This window comes from Apodemus sylvaticus, chromosome 10, assembly GCF_947179515.1.
Source record: "Apodemus sylvaticus chromosome 10, mApoSyl1.1, whole genome shotgun sequence".
Lineage (NCBI taxonomy): Eukaryota > Metazoa > Chordata > Mammalia > Rodentia > Muridae > Apodemus > Apodemus sylvaticus.
The window spans coordinates 88,717,084-88,735,472 of NC_067481.1; the positions used below are offsets into that span (position 1 = coordinate 88,717,084).

The window sequence follows — 18,389 nt, forward strand, 5'->3', positions numbered from 1 at the left end:
AAATGTAAATAAATATATCAATAAATTAAAAAAAATTATACATGGCCACCATGACTCCATATTTGTTGTAGGTTAAAACAGGATAATTTGAATTTTCTTTCTGATAATGTTTTGACAACAAAAAGGGGGTGTCATGATTTTTCCGCCATGTTATTTGGCCTGGTCTTAGACCACAGAGTACAGGAGCTGCTCTGAGCGCAGGCATGAGTTCCTTCGATAATTACTTCTTTCCCATCAAGGTTCTTGGACCTCAGACTAAATAATAGAAAGAAGGAAAATTATAAGCAATGTTGCCTTGATACATACCCTATTTAAAGATGAGAACAGATTGCTACATATAATCACATGTAGAATTATAAAAAGGTATATGTGCGTACCAGTTGTTTTCATTTATTCAGGGAACAGGAAGAAATACATTTCTCTAACTCTGAAGACAAGATGAGAGAGGGCCGATATGAAACAACAATTTACAGTTGCTGCAGTACATACAGTGCAACAACAGAGAGAAGGTTCTCATAACCCATTAAATGGGTGTATATGAAGCCAGTGTCTTCTCTTTCGCAGACTATGAAACCCAAGTGTGTGTTAGCATCCAGAGACAAGAGAATACCTTATCTCTGGGGGAATGGTGGGGACGGGGCATGAAAACTGGAATGGTGAACACTGGACAGAGAGTTTCACAGCAGCTGACAAAGTACCCTTAAAAAATATTGCAATTCTCAGCCCTGTAAGTAAGGATTTCTATCCCCCCTCATGGACAGTGGATCCATTCCCCATGTGGAAGGAATTTGAACTTGGCTAACTCTCCAGTGAATGAGGCTCACTCTATAGAGGCAGTTAGATGTATAATTGGGTTTCATTTCCTTTCTGCAGTCAGACATACCTGTTGGAAGAACATTGGGCAGTAAAGAAAGAAAAGTCAAAATTCAGAATAAAAGTATATGTGTCCGGCTTGAAAGATGGCTCAGCAGTTAAGAGCACTGACTGCTCTTCCAGAAGTCCTGAGTTCAATTCCCAGCAACCACATGGTGGCTTACAACCATCTGTAATGGGATCTGATGCACACTCTTCTGATGTGTGCCTGAAAACAGCTACAGTGTACTCATGTAAATAAAATTAAATAAATAATATTTTAGAAAGTACATGTGTCTATTGCATATTAGAAGCATGCTAAGTTCAAAATATAGCTGATGTTCTTTAGTATGAAAGCTAAAAACAATGGTACGACATATGCAGATTATTTTAAAGTATCACGAGTTTCCATTATTGAATGATGGGGAAAAAATATGTGTAGAATTTAACTCCCTCCCACACCCCATGATGGTTACTTGCAAGATTTTCTCTACTGATAACTACAGAAATACATTTTTTCATTTTGCTCCATGGTTATAAACTAGATAAAGAAATAAGAATAGTAACCAAGACCTCTAAACCCAGCACTGGGACTGCTGAGGCACGAGAATCATTTGCATTCTCAGGTCTTAGGTTCCTTATCCATAAAGTAAACTTCAATAATAATTATCTCTAAATATTATGATTTTTCAACACAAACAAAACTTCCCAAATAAAATATACAGAAGTAAGTATCTGGTATATACTAATTGTGGTGAGTCGGTGAGTGTGGTGCTTTGGTGGTTCACCGTGGGGGTTAGATGATAACAGATCTCTGAAAGGAAATCTGAACTTGTGTTAAAGAAATCCATGCCTTTGTTTATTTCCAATGTACCCCAAAATCTACTGAGTACCCCCATGACCAGTATCCATGGCCTATATCTCTGTATTATAGAAAGTCAAATACACCTGTTGGACTTGTGGGAAGGACCTCAGGATTGCCCAGCGTTCCCACAACATAATCTTCTCTCTGTTGCTATCATTCTAGGGACTAACTTCACCCTGGCAGAATTGGGAATCTGCGAGCCCTCCCCACACCGAAGTGGTTACTGTTCCGACATGGGGATCCTCCACCAGGGCTACTCCCTGAGCACTGGGTCTGATGCGGACTCGGACACCGAGGGAGGGATGTCTCCAGAACATGCCATCAGACTGTGGGGACGAGGGATAAAATCCAGGCGCAGCTCTGGCTTGTCCAGCCGCGAGAACTCGGCCCTTACTCTGACTGATTCTGACAATGAAAATAAATCGGATGACGACAATGGTAGGCCGTTTCTAAAGAACATTTCCATGCTCTATGCATTGAGTTGTTGGGGACTTGGGGGTTCCTTCTTGGTTTTGTTCATTTCTAAAAGGTATAATAAAACCATACATTTGCTTTGCTTTTAAATCGAGCTTGTCTCTCCAGCCTGAGCAAAACAAATGAGATACCTTCTAGCATACACACTGGAGATGAGAACTTTTAAATCACATTTTGAGATGGTAATCCACTATTCAGGTGTAGTCATTTGGTCTTATTAACGAGTAAATAACACCATAAAAGAGGTGGCGTGATAAACTCTGACCTGTTCTTGGAGAATGTTCTCTTCTCCGTGTCCCTAGGTCTCAGTATTGATTTCCCTTCCCCGAAATAGCAACCTAGGTTTTTAATCCCCTTTCCCCTGAAGCTCTGTGAAGAACCCCATCTTATCTCCCTTCACCTTTCATTTCCAGACAGCAATGCCTCATATCCGTATTGAAGATCAAATTTGGAGCCCATGATCTGGGGTTTAATAATGACAAATAGGAAGTGTCTTGTCCTCCAAGCAGGCTCCTCTTCTGTTTCCCTCTTGCTACCTATATAGGTTAATGGCTTCCTGCATCTTCTGTCACAAATCACTGTGGCCCATCCGTCAGCATGTAGGTGAGTTTTAACGAAACCTAGAGAATTAAATACTTCTCCCAATCACTAAGCAGCAAATATGGGAGAAGCCTGCACGAGTCCTAAAAGAGAAAAGGTGTTTGTTTGTGAATCTCTATGAGACGCAGAACTGTGTTTAGTCAAAAAAGGTTTTTAAGAAAAAGATAAATTAGGTACAGCTGACTTTTGAAGAAAAATCTCAAATGTTCTGTGTGTTATGAATAGACTGCCTGTGTGCTTAAAGAATTACCATTAAGATGTTTACAAATATATCAGTTAAGAAGGTTTGTGTGAAATCTCACAAACTTATATTAAAGGGACTCTAAGTGCTGTCTTTCACTGAAAAGAGAAAAAGGAATTTCCAGGCAAACAGCTCTTTGTGAATGTAAACACATAGCTAAATACCATTTAATCTGATGACTGTGTTGGAAATATACCATTTCCTGGGTGATTCACATATATTCGAAAAGATGTCAGTTCGTCGCACTGAAGTTTACTTTTAATTTCAAAATAATTTATTCTATGTTGGAGATGAGATGATAGGTCTTACTGCTTCATTCCCGTAGCTAATCAATATGAACACTCAGAAGTACATGACTCTTTTCGAATGTTTAACAGAATTCTGAGACTTGGCACATTCAACCCTCTGAGGGGCTTATTGGCCAAGAGATTACTTTTAAAAGTTTCCACGAAGATATACATCAAACCCATTTACTGATGTCCCTTTTAAACTTCGGCGTGTGTCACATAGTGTTTAAACAGAAGAAGTTTAGTTGTCTGGTAAAATCACTGCAATCCAAGAAATCACAACATATTTTAAGTAAGGCATTTGAGAAAATTTTCCAAGGCTGTCATTCACATAGCTATAGAGGGAACTATCTACATAGTACTTTTCATGCATATTTATAGACTGTCCACCTTCTTAAGTTATTTATACATAGCTCTTAAAAACTCAATCAGAGGAGATTTCTGATAAAGCCATGTGAAAAACAACAAAATATTTAAAAATCAAAAAGCACTTGCCTTGAATTTACCCAGAACTGCTGTGAGTAGGAGATGTTTGTAATTATGTTATTTAGTAGACAGAGAGAAGTCCCTTTTATCAATCATTACTGGAATGCAGGATATTTGATCCAGCATTTTTAGAATTCATGATATTTGAACGTTTTTCACTTTGGGAAAGTCTCTGTAAGTCCCTGAATACTGATAGGAGCTAAATCCTTTGATATAATATCTTGATTTTTTTCCTTTGATGCCAGTTATAATGCAATCAAGAAAAATATACTTGGCAAAGCTATTCAGTTCTGAAGAAGATGAGTACACTTGGCAAATTCTAAAGGTATCAAGGTATCGAAAGCTATCTAAAGTATTCAAGCGAGGAGATGTTATTTTAAAATATATAGATAACCTTTTTTCCCCTTTCAAAGAATCTTAATTATTTCATCTTTTCTATGTATATATCTAATGTACCTTTTTTCTCATTTTTAGGCTGAAAAATAAAATATTATGTAAGTTATAGCATGAATTCTTCAACATACACAAAGAGAGGTGCAAGAAAACCTGCAGGCTGGGGTGTTAACTTCACTAAACTTCTTGGTCTTTCTCCCTGACACATTCTGCTTAGCTCACAAAGAAATCAATGCTTTTTCACATCACTGACTTTATGAAGTTTGAGAATGTATTATCATATAGATTGACAGTGGCCCACCGGTTCCACACCACAGCGTGGACCCTCACAAAGCCGTCATTAATTTCTCAGACTTGTACCCAGCAATGGCTTCCGCCATAACAAACACAGTGCCCTTCAGAACCAGATCAATACCCTTTTAGGTATGCCTCTCTTAAAAGGAAGTTATGAGAGTCTTTGCTTTGAGGAAGAAGCCCTACGGTTCCCTTTTAAATTGTAAAGATACATGACCAGGAAGTTTTTCTATGGAGTTCTACATTTGCAATTTCTTTTGCAAGGTATGATCTGGAGGTATAAAGATATTTCAATATTGATTTAGAGGCTTCATTCAATATCCTGATTATGATTTTGCTAAGCATAGTTAAGAAGGCACGGCAGCTTTTTAGAAACCTACTTCCCTCTCTTGATTTCCAAGTGTGTATCTAGTCTTTAAAACCATGTGCTGTAAGATCCCTGAGTTTGTCAATATTCTTCCTTAGATGAGTGTTGATCGAGTTTCCCATGTGCTGCTGAGACACAAATAGCCCACTGAAAAGCCTGAAAGTTAGTCCCAAACATACTACAAACATCTCTAATCTTATTTATATGATATTTTTGAGATATAGATGCTACAAAGATTTCCCTACACTCTGCTCCTTATTGTGTCTGTAACTAGCATTGTGCCGGCTCGAGCAGGATTGCTTTAAATAGATAAAACCTTCAGGTCCAGGTCTCCTATCAGGTGCTTTAGCTCTGGCTTGCAGCTAATGATGGCTTGGCTAGAATTGACAATGAGAATTGAGAACGGTTAGGTTTTACTGTGAGAAACCTGACCGCATCTGTACAAAGGGCGTTCCCAGGGACTTTAAATTAGAGCCAGACATTTTTTTTTTCAGTAATAAATGTCCCACTTAAAATATGGCCTCTTGAAGGCTCTTTGCATCACCCGAGTCGTGGAGAAAATGGGACAGTCACTAATACACAAGAATAACTAATTGCCTCCTTAAAGATGCAGTGCAGCACACACTGGAAAAATCTGGTCTATGTATTCCTGACTCCCTTAGGCAGTTTCTTCACCTTGGAGACTTAAAAATATCCAAAAATATCCATGGGGTTTCTTTCTCTTCTTTTCTCCTTCTTTTGTCTTCAGCACAATGCTAGTTATAGCTACTTTATTGGAAATCTAGAGCACAAAAAAGAAAGAGAAGGAGCTTATCTATATAATACAAATTCCAAAATTAGGAAAACATAACCTAGCATTGGTAAAAACAGTAAGAAATGCATGGCCCCCTCCATTTACACCAGAAGTAAATGGGAATAATACTTATTTCCCTCATGTATAGGTTCAGAGATTTATAATTTTCATAATACGCTTTGAGTTTAAAGATAGAAATGTTGACATGATTTTATCTTATTTCATAAATGGTACTTCATGGCACGTGAAGGCTGAATGGGGTAGATAGGTGGGCATTGTTCTGTATGTGCTCTTGGTAGGGGATGGCAGTGTGCCGGTGCCTTTAGTAGAGTACCACATACTCTGGTGCTTCCTATTGTTAACCATGGCCAGAAATATAAATACCAAGGCAAGGAAGAATCTTCTAAAAATGGGAACAACTTAGTTGTTACTGTCAGGCAAGCTTCATTCATTTATAATAAGATGTTATCTCTCTAGGAATTGCAATACACCTTAAGTGAGCACATATAAGACCCTGTAACTTTAATTCCCGCCCCCTACTTTATTATTCTGTCTACCACTAACATTTTCTTTGTATTTCATGATCCATTGATTGTGATCATTTCTTCTCCCTCTGTCACAGTGATATTTACAGAGGACCCCTAAATCAGACACAAGCACTCTTTATTAGTGGCAGACATCACAAAGAGGCATAATTTTGCTCTTATGGAAAACAATACAATTGTGGCATATACTCTCATAACATGGATCATGGAGGGGTACATGAGGCTCTGCTCTCTCTACAGGAACTACTAGCAGTTAATATTTGCTGAGGGTGAAGGTGTCATTTTCTTCAGTGTTCTTCCCATTGAAAAGTAGCCTAAGTGGCCCATTCTCAAGTAGATTAACTCATGCCTATGCACATACAAGAAATACTGACATAAGAGGCGGGATACATATAGGTACAGATACACTCACATACACAGAGAGACATATACACACAGAGACACACAGACACAAACAAACCAACACAGAGGTATATAAAGAACACACATGCACCACAGACACACATGGACAGACAGATGGACACACACAAGCACACACATGGACATACATACATACACAGACACATACACATACACGTACATGGACACACAGAGATATACACACAGACATCATACACAGTATGAAAGTTGGATCGAGACTTCTTGAGAAGAAAAGGGCATGTACTAAATAGTACAATCTACTAACATATAATCCATACACATGTAAAACAGTCAAAGAATGAGCAAAAGGATTTTCCCCATGGAACATAAAGAACATATTTCAAAACAAACTTCTCTCTCTCTCTCTCTCTCTCTCTCTCTCTCTCTCTCTCTCTCTCTCTCACACACACATACACACACACACACACACACATGCACACGCACACACACACACACACACACAAGAAAAGAGAACAACTTTCAAGGTCTTTGATGACAAACAAAATCATTTTAAACCTTTTTTTTTCTTATACTTACAAATTTTCAAAAATAACATTTACAAAGAAATGTGTTGGGTGGGCTAAAAATAGATTGAAACACTGAAAGATACAGGAATCAACGTCTCAGGTCCACAGTCTTGAAATTCCTGAATAAATGAATGATCCCATTTTAATGACAGGTCCAATTCTATGAAGGCCTGTTAGTAGAAGCTTGAGAAACCTTCTAATGTTTAAAAAATGTTTAAGCAGAGTATGAACCATATGATTATCAGAAGGTTAATTCATAGCTGATAAAAGTTCTGATAGACTCAGAAACAAAATAAGGAGTTGTGCGTGGTCATGTGTCTGGATATATAGGAAGAGGTGAAAGGACTGATTCTCTGTACTTGTACCTCTGGGTGACTTTAAAATGTGAGACTACTGAGAAATTAAGCAGCACACATGTTACTTTAAAGTGGAAGAAGGTGTTTAGAGATGTGAACTGTGTATCTCCCTTTAATACTATACATTTCATCTCAATGGCATGTTATATGTTTGTGTATATATGTATACACATACATACACACATACACACATATCCCTTCCTTTAGTGTTTTTACCAAATCTGTTAAAGCTCCCAGAACAATGGCTCCATTCAATACATACAATAAATAAAACAAAGTATAAGCTATACTTTTGGCAAGGGTAGCTTACTTATTACAAGTGCAACCCCCAGACCTTTGGGGAGACATTGGCCTGGGTAGACGATCATTGGGTTCTAAGCTGCCAGGTTCCTGGTACCTGGACTTTGACTTTCAGTGGACTGGGGAGGATCCAAAGGTGGACGAGTTGATGTTTCTGACTGAGCACAATTGAAAGCTCTTTGGTCAAGAGAATCTAACTTCTTTTTCTTCTTTTTTTTTTTCTGTCTATTGTTTGTCATGTTTTCATTCAGTTCTTTGTCAGGACTCAAATTAAATTTAGAGATGGAAAAGATGTACCACAAATCAAGTATTAGGGTCATAAATACAATGAGTCAAAGCTAAGAGCATATAAATTTCCTACAGACAAATAAATCAGGATGAACATGCATTGAAAATAATATCAATCTAAAAGGGATTGGAGAACACTGGGCACATAATGAGATAATTGAATTGGCTGTTTTGAAACTGGGATACATCAACTGGAAGGAGAAACTTCCAACTAATAGCTTTGTAAATAGAATAGAAATTTCAGACAGGTGGGCATTTAATTTTGAGTACTATTGAATGCTGTGGGAAGACCTACCAAGAAAATTGTCCTTGCCTGTTTTCCCTAACCTCATTTTAAATTATGTCAAAGGAGTCACAAGATAGCAGAAATAAGTGACTTGTAGGAGAGTCATCAACAGCAGAGACTGTGAACTGGAGCCGTCAGGTTGGACATAGCCCAGGTAGTGACTGCATTTGATCAGTGCTGTGCTTAAAGAAACAGAACAGTGACTTTGTACAAGTGAGCTTTGATAAATTAGAAATCGCTTTATTTTTGCAAGGAAAATGAAAGGAGGGGCCATTTATGTTAGACTTCTCTTCGAAATATGAGTAATGTGGCTTCAGGATTCTCTCTGAACAAACCGGGGTTAGGAAGAATAGCAGCATCTGATGTAAGCAGGGCCCATGTTGTTGAGTCTACCTGAGTTCCCTGGACAGTGCTCCATAATTTAACTTTCCCTAATGTGTGTACAAATCTTGAGTGAACATCTTTGACCTGAGTAAAAACTTTATGTGTATAAGAGATAATCAAAACAGTAAAATGCAAACTAGAGGCCAGAAATTTTAGCTCCATTGAAAATATGTTTAGAACAGAGGTTTTCTGATTCATAGACCTGGCTCCTCAGCAAGGTGGTTTTGATATTGGCATACCACTTTTCTAAGATAGTTGTAGGGCATTTGGAAACAAGTGCTTCTGAAAAAAAATCGAATTGAATAAACATCTATTTAATTTATAAACCTCTAACATAATCCTGTATAACTATGAACATGTGCCTCATATCTGTATCAAGTTGATCTTCTAAAGTAATAGTTTAGAAATGTCAAGGTTAGAAATCTTTAACAGATATACTTAGATATACTTTAATAAGAAAGTATATATAGGTGGGAATTTAGGAAGGAGATGGACAGAATCCTCATTTTAAAGTCTAGCTGCTATTGCTGGTTCAGGAAAATCCCAGGGCTTTTCAGGGGGAGAAAAAAGACATTTAGGTGGAAAAAAATGACTTAGCACTAATTATTTTCAGCAAATGTTTACAAAGTCCAATAAGATGAATCGAAATTCTACCAAATCAGGTATGGAGAGGAAATGCCTTGATCTTTAGCAAGCTTTAAGCATTCTCCAGAAACAAAACAAAACAAAACAAAACAAACAAAAGGATATAGGTGAAGCTTTCTCATACTGAGCCGTGAACTAGCAGAAGACAGATATGACATTCCCTAAGCTAAGAAAGTTTTCACCAGTGGACACAAATCCTGGGTGGATCCCTTTATCCCACAGACAGTGAAGTAGAAGTCGCCTTACCTTTCCAGAGATATGTGTGATGAAGACTAGACAACTGAAATAAATACAGGCTTATTTAGTAATGAGATATTTTAGTAAGCAGTAACTGAGATGGTTGGGTTAGGATTCTTTGCAAAAGAATAAATTAAGGATTATCTCTGTAGTTGGTTTCTAGTCACCTGAGGGCACTAGAAATGGTTTACATGCTAGCAATATTTCTGCCTGTATAAAGGAAAGGGTCAGGAAGTTCTGTCTTTGTTGTGGATATTGGCATCCAATCCTGAAAACGTCAAGACCCTGCTGTAAAGTGACCTGGAGTTAGTATTTCATTCCACTCTCAAGAAAAATACAAGTTTTAAAGCACACATCATAAGTGAACATATTTCACATACATGATATATAGTAGGAGCATAGATTTATGCTATAAGCATGTAGATATTGATGTATATTTATATAGTCATAATAAAGTTTTGAAAAATTTTAAATACTTGCATTTTCTGCGAACTGGAGTCTTAGCAGTCAATCTGCCATTGAAATAATTAGATAATCTCCAATCTCATGACAATATGTAATATTTCCTTTCATGTAGTTCATGGTAATGTAAGTTGACCATACATTTAACAATTTTGTACAATTATTATTTCATTTTTTATTTCTATAGTGACTTTTACTCCTTATACAAATAACTACAAAGTTTTCATATGGTTGTTTATTAAATAAACAAACCACCCACATACATTAATAGAAGGTTGGTTTTTTTGTTTTTTTGTTTTTTTGGTTTTTTGGTTTTTTTTTTTTTTTTGGTTTTTTGGTTTTGTTTTTTGTCTATGTATTTGATTAGAGTAACATAGCTTTGGCAGTATATATTTCAGGTAGGTTAAAATGTAATTAGGACTTATGGGCGTGAGAATGGAATGATGGGTATTGTAAATGAACAAATTCAAGTGAGTCAGGTGTCCAGAGATGGGCATATGTGTAATGATGATGACGATGAGAATGATGATGCTATTTTTGGAGGATTCAGTCTCCCAGTAACTCCAAACTTTAGTCAGACTAATGGTGACATATTGGCTTTATTGGAAAGTAGTGGAGATACATGAGTTCATGTATAAAAACCAGATACCTGAAACCTGTTTCATCCATTTAGAGAAGAATGTCTGTACATCATACGCATATTCCATACTTAGGAATATTTATAATTTACCTATATCCATGTATATGACTAGGAAATACAATAATTAGAATCCATGATATATCAATCATATAAGCATAGCAATAATCCAGGTAGGAGGAAGCTAGGGTTCTATCATTAATGAATGCACCTGCTTTTTTTGGCATTTGAACAAGGAGAAATTAAAATCTGGCGGTGTCACAAATATTTTTAATCAAGGGAGTCATATTTGAAAAGCACATAGATAGAAGATAAGGTATAAGAAAACTGGAGTAGATTCCTAATTCTCTATTCAAGATTGGAAAATAGGACCAGTGATGGATCCTTATTTGCTTATATTCTCAAAACAGAATTACAGTGGCTACCATGCCTGTGTTTAAAAGCATCAGTCAAATGGTTAATAAATAACATCAAATACTGCTCAGTACAAGGAAAATGGCCATAACATTATTTTTTCAGGAATATTTAGTGTGTTGTAGATGATCTGTTGCAGGTGTATCGTGGTTTCTTGCTGGGCTATTGCATCGTGAGTCATCTTGTAGTGCAATTTGTTTAACTGTTCCTCTAACTCCTGCTCTGTCTCCTGTGCCTATAGCTATAACTCCCTTCTCATCACTAATCTTAGATATTTTTATCTCTCGTGTTTTTTTAATCAGACTCAAAAGGACTCTATTTATGTCTCTTAGAAGGTTTTTACTTTGCCTTTACTGTTTGTTTCTTTCTCATTAAGTTGATCTTTATTATATTTTAAACTCCCTCAGTTTAATATTTGGAGTATTTTTGTAGTTATTTTTCTAACACTGAAAGATGGGTAATTATTTCTGGTAGTTTTAGCTTTTCCTACTTAATAAGGCTATGTATATCATGTCCTATATAACCTGGTTGAAAATACCTTCTTTGTTGCTTTCTAAAGAGTCTCAGTTAAATATAGACTTTAAAAGCACAACAAAATCAGTTACTACCAAATTCTTATATAAGTAAATGAACAAATGCCAGAGGCCACTTTTTATTATTAGTTTTTTATGCATATGGACTTTATATACCTGTATGGAAAACATGCTATATGTTGTCATGAAAAATTATTTAAAATACAAATATTAGTACATAATATATAAATATATGATGAATAAATAGAATCTATTATTTTATATCAGAAATAACCACAGTCCTCAAGTTCAGGCATGTGCTCTTCAATCTGTGTTTCTGTATAAAGTTACAAGGAGGGCTGGTAGTATAGCTAAATGGTAGAAGTATCTACCATGATAAAAATAATAGATAAATAATGAGGAAGGGACTTGAAACCTGAATATGTTTTCTGAGCTAATATCATAGTTTACAAACTATCATGTAGTCCTTTGTCCTCAGTAAAGGTGTTCTAAATATCCTCTCATGGCATCATTACATCTATCATATATATATATATATATATATATATATATATATATATATAATTTACCTATTCATTTTGCAGAAATTGAAGAGCACATTGTATTTCTTCAGGCTAGTATATTTTTACATTTCCTTTATTGGGTATTTAGCTTCATTCTATTTTCGACACAATAAAGAGGAACCTTGAATATTTTTTGGAGTAAATTACATGTGCCTGGTTGCCATGTTTTCATTCACTTTCCTAATAGGAACACTAATTCTTACACTAACACTCTGAGATCTGCCTGCTACATATACCACTGTGGTTGGGAGTTACAAGAAACTGACAGTGGCAACTTTCCACTTTGTATTAATTTTATTGTCCTTTATATAAATCAGGGAGGCTGAACAACTGTCTGTGTATTTCCCGAGTGTGTGAATTTGTATCTTATTATTTGTAATTTCCCTCTAGGAAAAAAATATAATAATAAGTCTTCTCATTTATTTTTTTTACTGTAGCAACTTTTCACAATGACCACAGAGGGTCCCACTGCTTCTTTTTATATATATAGAAACTTTTTGGTGTTATATTTTTATTAGTTATTATACACTTTACATCCCAGTTGCAGCACCCCTCTTCCAAGTGCCTCCTCCACATGGCTCCTCCCCTAATCCCCTTTACCTTCTCCTCTAAGAAGAAGGAGGCCCTCTTGAGTACCAACTCACTCTGGCACATCTATTCCCTACAGGAACGGGCACATCCTCTCCCACTAAGGGCAGTCAAGGCAGCCAACAGAGTCAGGAACAGGCCTTGCTCCATTTGTTGGAAAGCCCACATGAATGCTCTTTGGTTGGTGGTTCAGTCTTTAGGAGCTCCCAAGGGTCTAGGTTAGTTGATTCTGTTGGTCTTCCTATGGAGTTCCTGTTCCCACAAGGTCTTTCAGTCCTTCCTCCAACTCTTCCACACGACTCTCTGAGCTCCATCTTGTGTTTGGCTGTGAGTCTCTGCTTCTATTTCTGTCAGTTTGTGGGTGGAGTGTCTCAGAGAACACTTATGCTAGGTTCCTGTCTGCAACCATAGCAAAGCATTATTAATAGTGTCAAAGATTGGCTCTTGTCTGTGGGATGGGTCTCTGCTCCATCTTTGTTCTTGTACTTCCTTCTGGCAGAACAAAATGTGGGTCAAAGGTATTGTGGGCAGGTTGGTGTCCTGTCTGGCCACTGGGAGTCCTGCCTAGGTACAGAAGATGGCCACTTCAGCTCCATAAGGCCCCTGCTAAGAGTCTCAGCTAGAGTCACCTTCATAGATTCCTTGGGACATCCCACTGGCCAGGTCTCTGACACTTTCCAGAGATGGCCACCCCACCCCCAGCCAGATTTCCATTTATTCTCCTGTTCTGGCTGCGTCTTTCCACACATGATCCCCCATTCTCCTTCACATCTTTTCTCCCATCTGGTTTCCTTCCTTCCCTCCCTCCATCAACCTCTTATGACTATTTTATTCTATATAGATGCTTTAAATATTATTTATAGGCATAGAATCCAAAAGAAAGGATAGGGAAGGAAAAGAGAGAAAATAAGAAAAAATGAGTTGGTAGAGAGGGGGGGAAGAAGGAGGGGAGAGAGAGAGAGAGAGAGAGAGAGAAAGAGAGAGAGAGAGAGAATTCTAGTGGAAAAGCTGTTTGTTCACCAAAAGAGTTCGCCCTGAGGAGAGTGGGTGTTTTGTTTCCATATTAAATATTTCAGCGGTTGTTTAGAATGCAGGACTTCATTTCAGATTGTTAATTTATAACTATGCAAGGATAGAATTGCATTCTGCACAATGAAAGGAAATTCACATCTACCAAGATAACCTGCCGGGCACCTTGAAGAGATAGAATCCAGCAAATGATGTATTAAATATTCTTAAAACTTCCTCCATCTATGGCGCCTTTGATTCAATGAGGTTTGTAATCATAAACACAGTGGTGTTCCTGTGACTGGTATTTTTTTTTTTTACAAAATAGGTAGTTCTACATGCAAGATAAATATCTCACTAAGTAAGGAAATACTCTGAAAATAATCATGTGGAAGCAATTACTATTATAATAAGCGTATGGCTGTGCTAATATACTGCGCTGCTTAATAATTGATGTTATGGAGGGGAAACGTACAGAAAAATCTCAATATTCCAGGGTATCCCTTTGTACATTCAGAATGGAAAAGACCCCGGTGAAATATAGCACAATTAAGAGAATGCAGGCTGTCTTCCATTTCCGCTGATACACATTTATGACGAGGAACAGCAAGGTACATTGGGAAGGCAGGAAGTGCACAAATCAACTTAATCTGTCCCAATGTGGTATTTTAGTCCCTCTACAACACAGTCCAATTTATGTTTTTAGACCTTGCTCCTACTCTATTCTAAATGTATTTTTGGTTGTAGCCCAGCTGGGATAGTTATTCTTTCTAGAGAACACTCTGTCCTCCTGCCTGTCTGTCTGTCTGTCCAGTATCTTTAGTTTGTGTAGCTGGAAGCACACCCACATATCTGTAATGTTCCTAGTCATCATGAACGAATTTCCCAACAATGCAGATCCTCTATGAAATCCTAGGAAATCTGGCTGTAGGTGAACTGTCATCCTTTTGAGTTCTTTAGCATGTTATTGACCCATTTCTTCTAGATTTGGGGTAGTGGAGAGGAAATAGTGCAGCCTTTACCATAATTGAGCAGTAAATGACTACAGAGACATTTTAAAGATAGAATAGTCAAAGCAACAGTGGTGAGAATATAGGAACTGATGAAAAAGAAATGCCAAAGACTTTTAGCTTTAAGTATCACGTTCTTAAGCACTAAGTGAATGCAGGGGGAATATGGTGATTGGGGGGCTCAGTCATAGTTTTCCTGATGAAGTAACACAACCAAATAAAAAGGTATTAGGTTTTATGAAGAATAAAACCCAGAGGACAGATTGGGGCCAAACTGTTAGTTCGAACATCAACAGCACAACAGTATAATAGAATGATGGAAGCAGATGAATTCAACAGAAAAGAAAGGTAAAGGAGAGACTATAGACAAATTCTGAGTACTCATTAAATGTTGGGTAGGCACAATGGAAGTTATGCTATATACATAACCATTCTCTTTGCCATTCTTGTTAATCTGATTCTTGCTTGCTAGGGTTTCTGGTGACTATCCAGGTTCTGATCGATATAATTCTACAATAGCTCTGCCCATAGTCTCTTATTTCCTTACTCCTTTTGCATTTTCTGATTCCAAAGGAGATTGGACTAGAAAAACTCAGTAATTACAGAAAAAAAGAGAAAAATTAATTTAATAGTCATAAAGGATCACCTGGCAGGCATCTTCATGTGATTGGTAATATGGTATGATGGTTAATTTTAGGTCAACTTTACTGGGGTACAGGATGTCCACATAGCTGATGAAACATTATTTGTGGCTATATCTATGAGAAATTTTCTAGAGGAAATTACGATGTGAGATGGTGGATCAATAAAAGTGAATGACCTTCCACAGTATGATGTGTGTGTGTGTGTGTGTGTGTGTGTGTGTGTGTTTAACTAAATGATGTTTGGCTAAGTGAGAGAGCTATTCTATCTATGAGAACAGGAGCACGGAATTTAATCTACAACAGAGAAAACAAATTCCAATAGACAGGTAAATATGTGGTCACTGCCTATGACATTTATGTGTTACCTCAGTTTTCTTGGTAAAATGAAAATTATTGTTGCTAGCCTGAAAGGAGATGGAGAAGGCACTAGAAATTTAAAGGCAGATGTGTGAATGGTTGTAGGACAGGAGAGGGTGCTATTTTCCATGCATGCATATATTTAGATTAACACGATACCAACAAATGTAAGTAAAAGAATAAGCAGAGTATGAGGTAATAATAGCTTTTGTTTTGCCAACCTAAATATTAGCAATGGTAAGGAAGAAAATCAGTTGGTAAGTAATCCACCATGAAGTTAAGCCCAGTGACGATGAGAAAAAGAAGACTCATAAGAAAATCAGTTGATCTGAGCTATGGTAAAATCTGATGGCGCCAAGCTACAAGAGACAGATGAACTAGTAAGGTAAGCCCAAAACTGAGACAGAGGATCTCTTGCAGCTAATAACAATGACAAAATATGATGCTGACCCGTGAATTGCTAGGACTGGAGGAAAGATAAGGTCAGTGGTAAAAGCAGTTCAAAGAAAGAAGTAGGTATTGAAAGAATTGCCTATATCCATGTCAATATGAATGTGAGCTATCCACTACCTGAAAGAGCGATTTAGAGAGCCAGAAGTTTGCAATATTCCCCAAAGAGGTTTAATGATATGGTTACAAAGGGAACAGTGGTAGCAGTACTGAGAGAACGTGAGGTACATCCTCTGGAAGTGAGACATACAAATCTGAAGATATCCCTAGATCCTTGCAGAAGCATGGTGCCGAGCCAGCATCAAGACAAGAAACAGTATATAGAGCTTTTACTCATCACTGCCAATGACAGAAGGGCACAGGAAGTTGACATTACTTGAGAGTACTTAGGGGGTCAGTGAGGATCTTGGGAGGAGCAGCATTTTCAGTGAAACAAGAATACTGCTTGCGCACACAGACATGTGATTGAGATGCATCTCAGTTATTGGTGTGCATAGGTATAACAGGTAAAACAAGGGATAGAGGAAGACCAGAAATGGAGGTGCTGGATATTAACAAACAGAGAACCTTGGCTGTCTGGAACCTATCTGGATGTTTGATGGTGGGAGCAGAAGGAGAAGCCGTAGCATTCATTAATTGCTTATTCAGTTGTATTAATGAGCCTGGATTAACAGTCCCAATCTATTTTCCTAGATTAAGGCAACAATCAGCTTGTCAGGCTAGAGAAGTCATGGAATTACCCTTCAGTACAAGGAGCTGGGTTCATAGAAAACAGGAAGAAAATCAGAGTTAGGGAATATACCCTATATAGCAACCCTATGTTTCTATAGCATCTGGGGCATTGTTTTGCAAGATGAGTCACAAAACTGCACAAGAGGGATAGAAAGAGGGGGAAGAGTAGGATAAATGCATTAGAGAAAGGAAGATGTATATAGAAAGAAAAGGGAATAGAAAGGTCAGGAAAGGCTTAGCAAAACTATACCCACTGGGAGGCTTGGACCTCTTTTACATTTGATGCAATACAGTGAATTTCAAAATGATCACAGCACATAGTTATGTAATCTCCTTTGTATTGCTATAACCAAAGAACACAGACTAGGTAATTTAAAAATATTTCTTGCATCTCTAGAAGTGAGAAGCACAAAGTCGAGGAAACCACCCCTGGCACGAGGTCTTCCTGCTATTTCCTCCCAAGTAAGAGATGGAAAGCTTACTCACAGGAGTAAAAGAGCAAGAGGTGCCAGCTCTGCTTCCTAGGATGCTCAGTCCCAGAACAGTGGCAAGAGTTAAGAACAGACCAGTTCTTACAGATTCTACTGCCCCAAACTCTTGCATTGCAGACTATGTTTCCAACACATAAATTTTAGGCGATATCTTTAAACCACAGTGATCTTCTCAGCCTGCAAGTGAATGAGCATGCACAAGAGGTATTTTCATTGTGCTTCCTAAGGGTGAGCATGGAACCCATGAGAATCAAGATGCTATAGTCGTAGCACTGAGGTTACCTGAGTCCATGCTTAAAGATAAGACCACCCATCCTTCTCATTTTAGCGACAGTTAATAGCCTGGTGAATTAGCAGATTCAAAAAAACACGGGGGACAATGGCACGATCATTTCTCACCTTTGAAAATACGACACATCTCTTGTAATAGCGTTTGAGATTGTGTTTTTTATCTCTGCTGAAGTGGTAGGTTAAGACACGGTATTTGCCCTTAAAACATACCAGAATGCCAAGTTGATCTTATATACCTTCACTTCTCTGAAATTTGAATCAAGAAAATGCAGGCTCTGAAACATGTCTCAGGATCATTTTCTCTAGAATCCATCAAGTGAGCTTCAGTGCTTTAAAAACATCAAAGATTTCATTATCACTGTCTCCCCTAGATAAACTGTGTTACCTGCGCCAGTGACCTCCTTTCGTTTCCAATTTGTTCCTATGACGAAAATCTAATAAGTATAATCACTCTAAGCACTATGACTGTGTAATATCTAAGTGGGAGAGGCAGAGGTGTTTAAGTGAAAAAAAAAAAAAGAGTAGAGAACATGTACCTTCATATAGTTCTCCCAGGACTTAGCTTTTTG

The 18,389-nt window shown here is 37.5% G+C and overlaps 1 protein-coding gene across 1 annotated transcript in view; it reads left to right on the plus strand.

The window, feature by feature from the left end:
- Tenm2 (teneurin transmembrane protein 2) overlaps positions 1 to 18,389 on the plus strand; it is a 922,633-nt gene that overhangs the window by 76,529 nt on the left and 827,715 nt on the right. Inside the window, exon 2 of the mRNA XM_052195978.1 lies at positions 1,880 to 2,155. Coding sequence (XP_052051938.1) covers positions 1,880 to 2,155 — 276 coding nt within the window. The remainder of the gene's footprint in view (positions 1 to 1,879; positions 2,156 to 18,389) is intronic.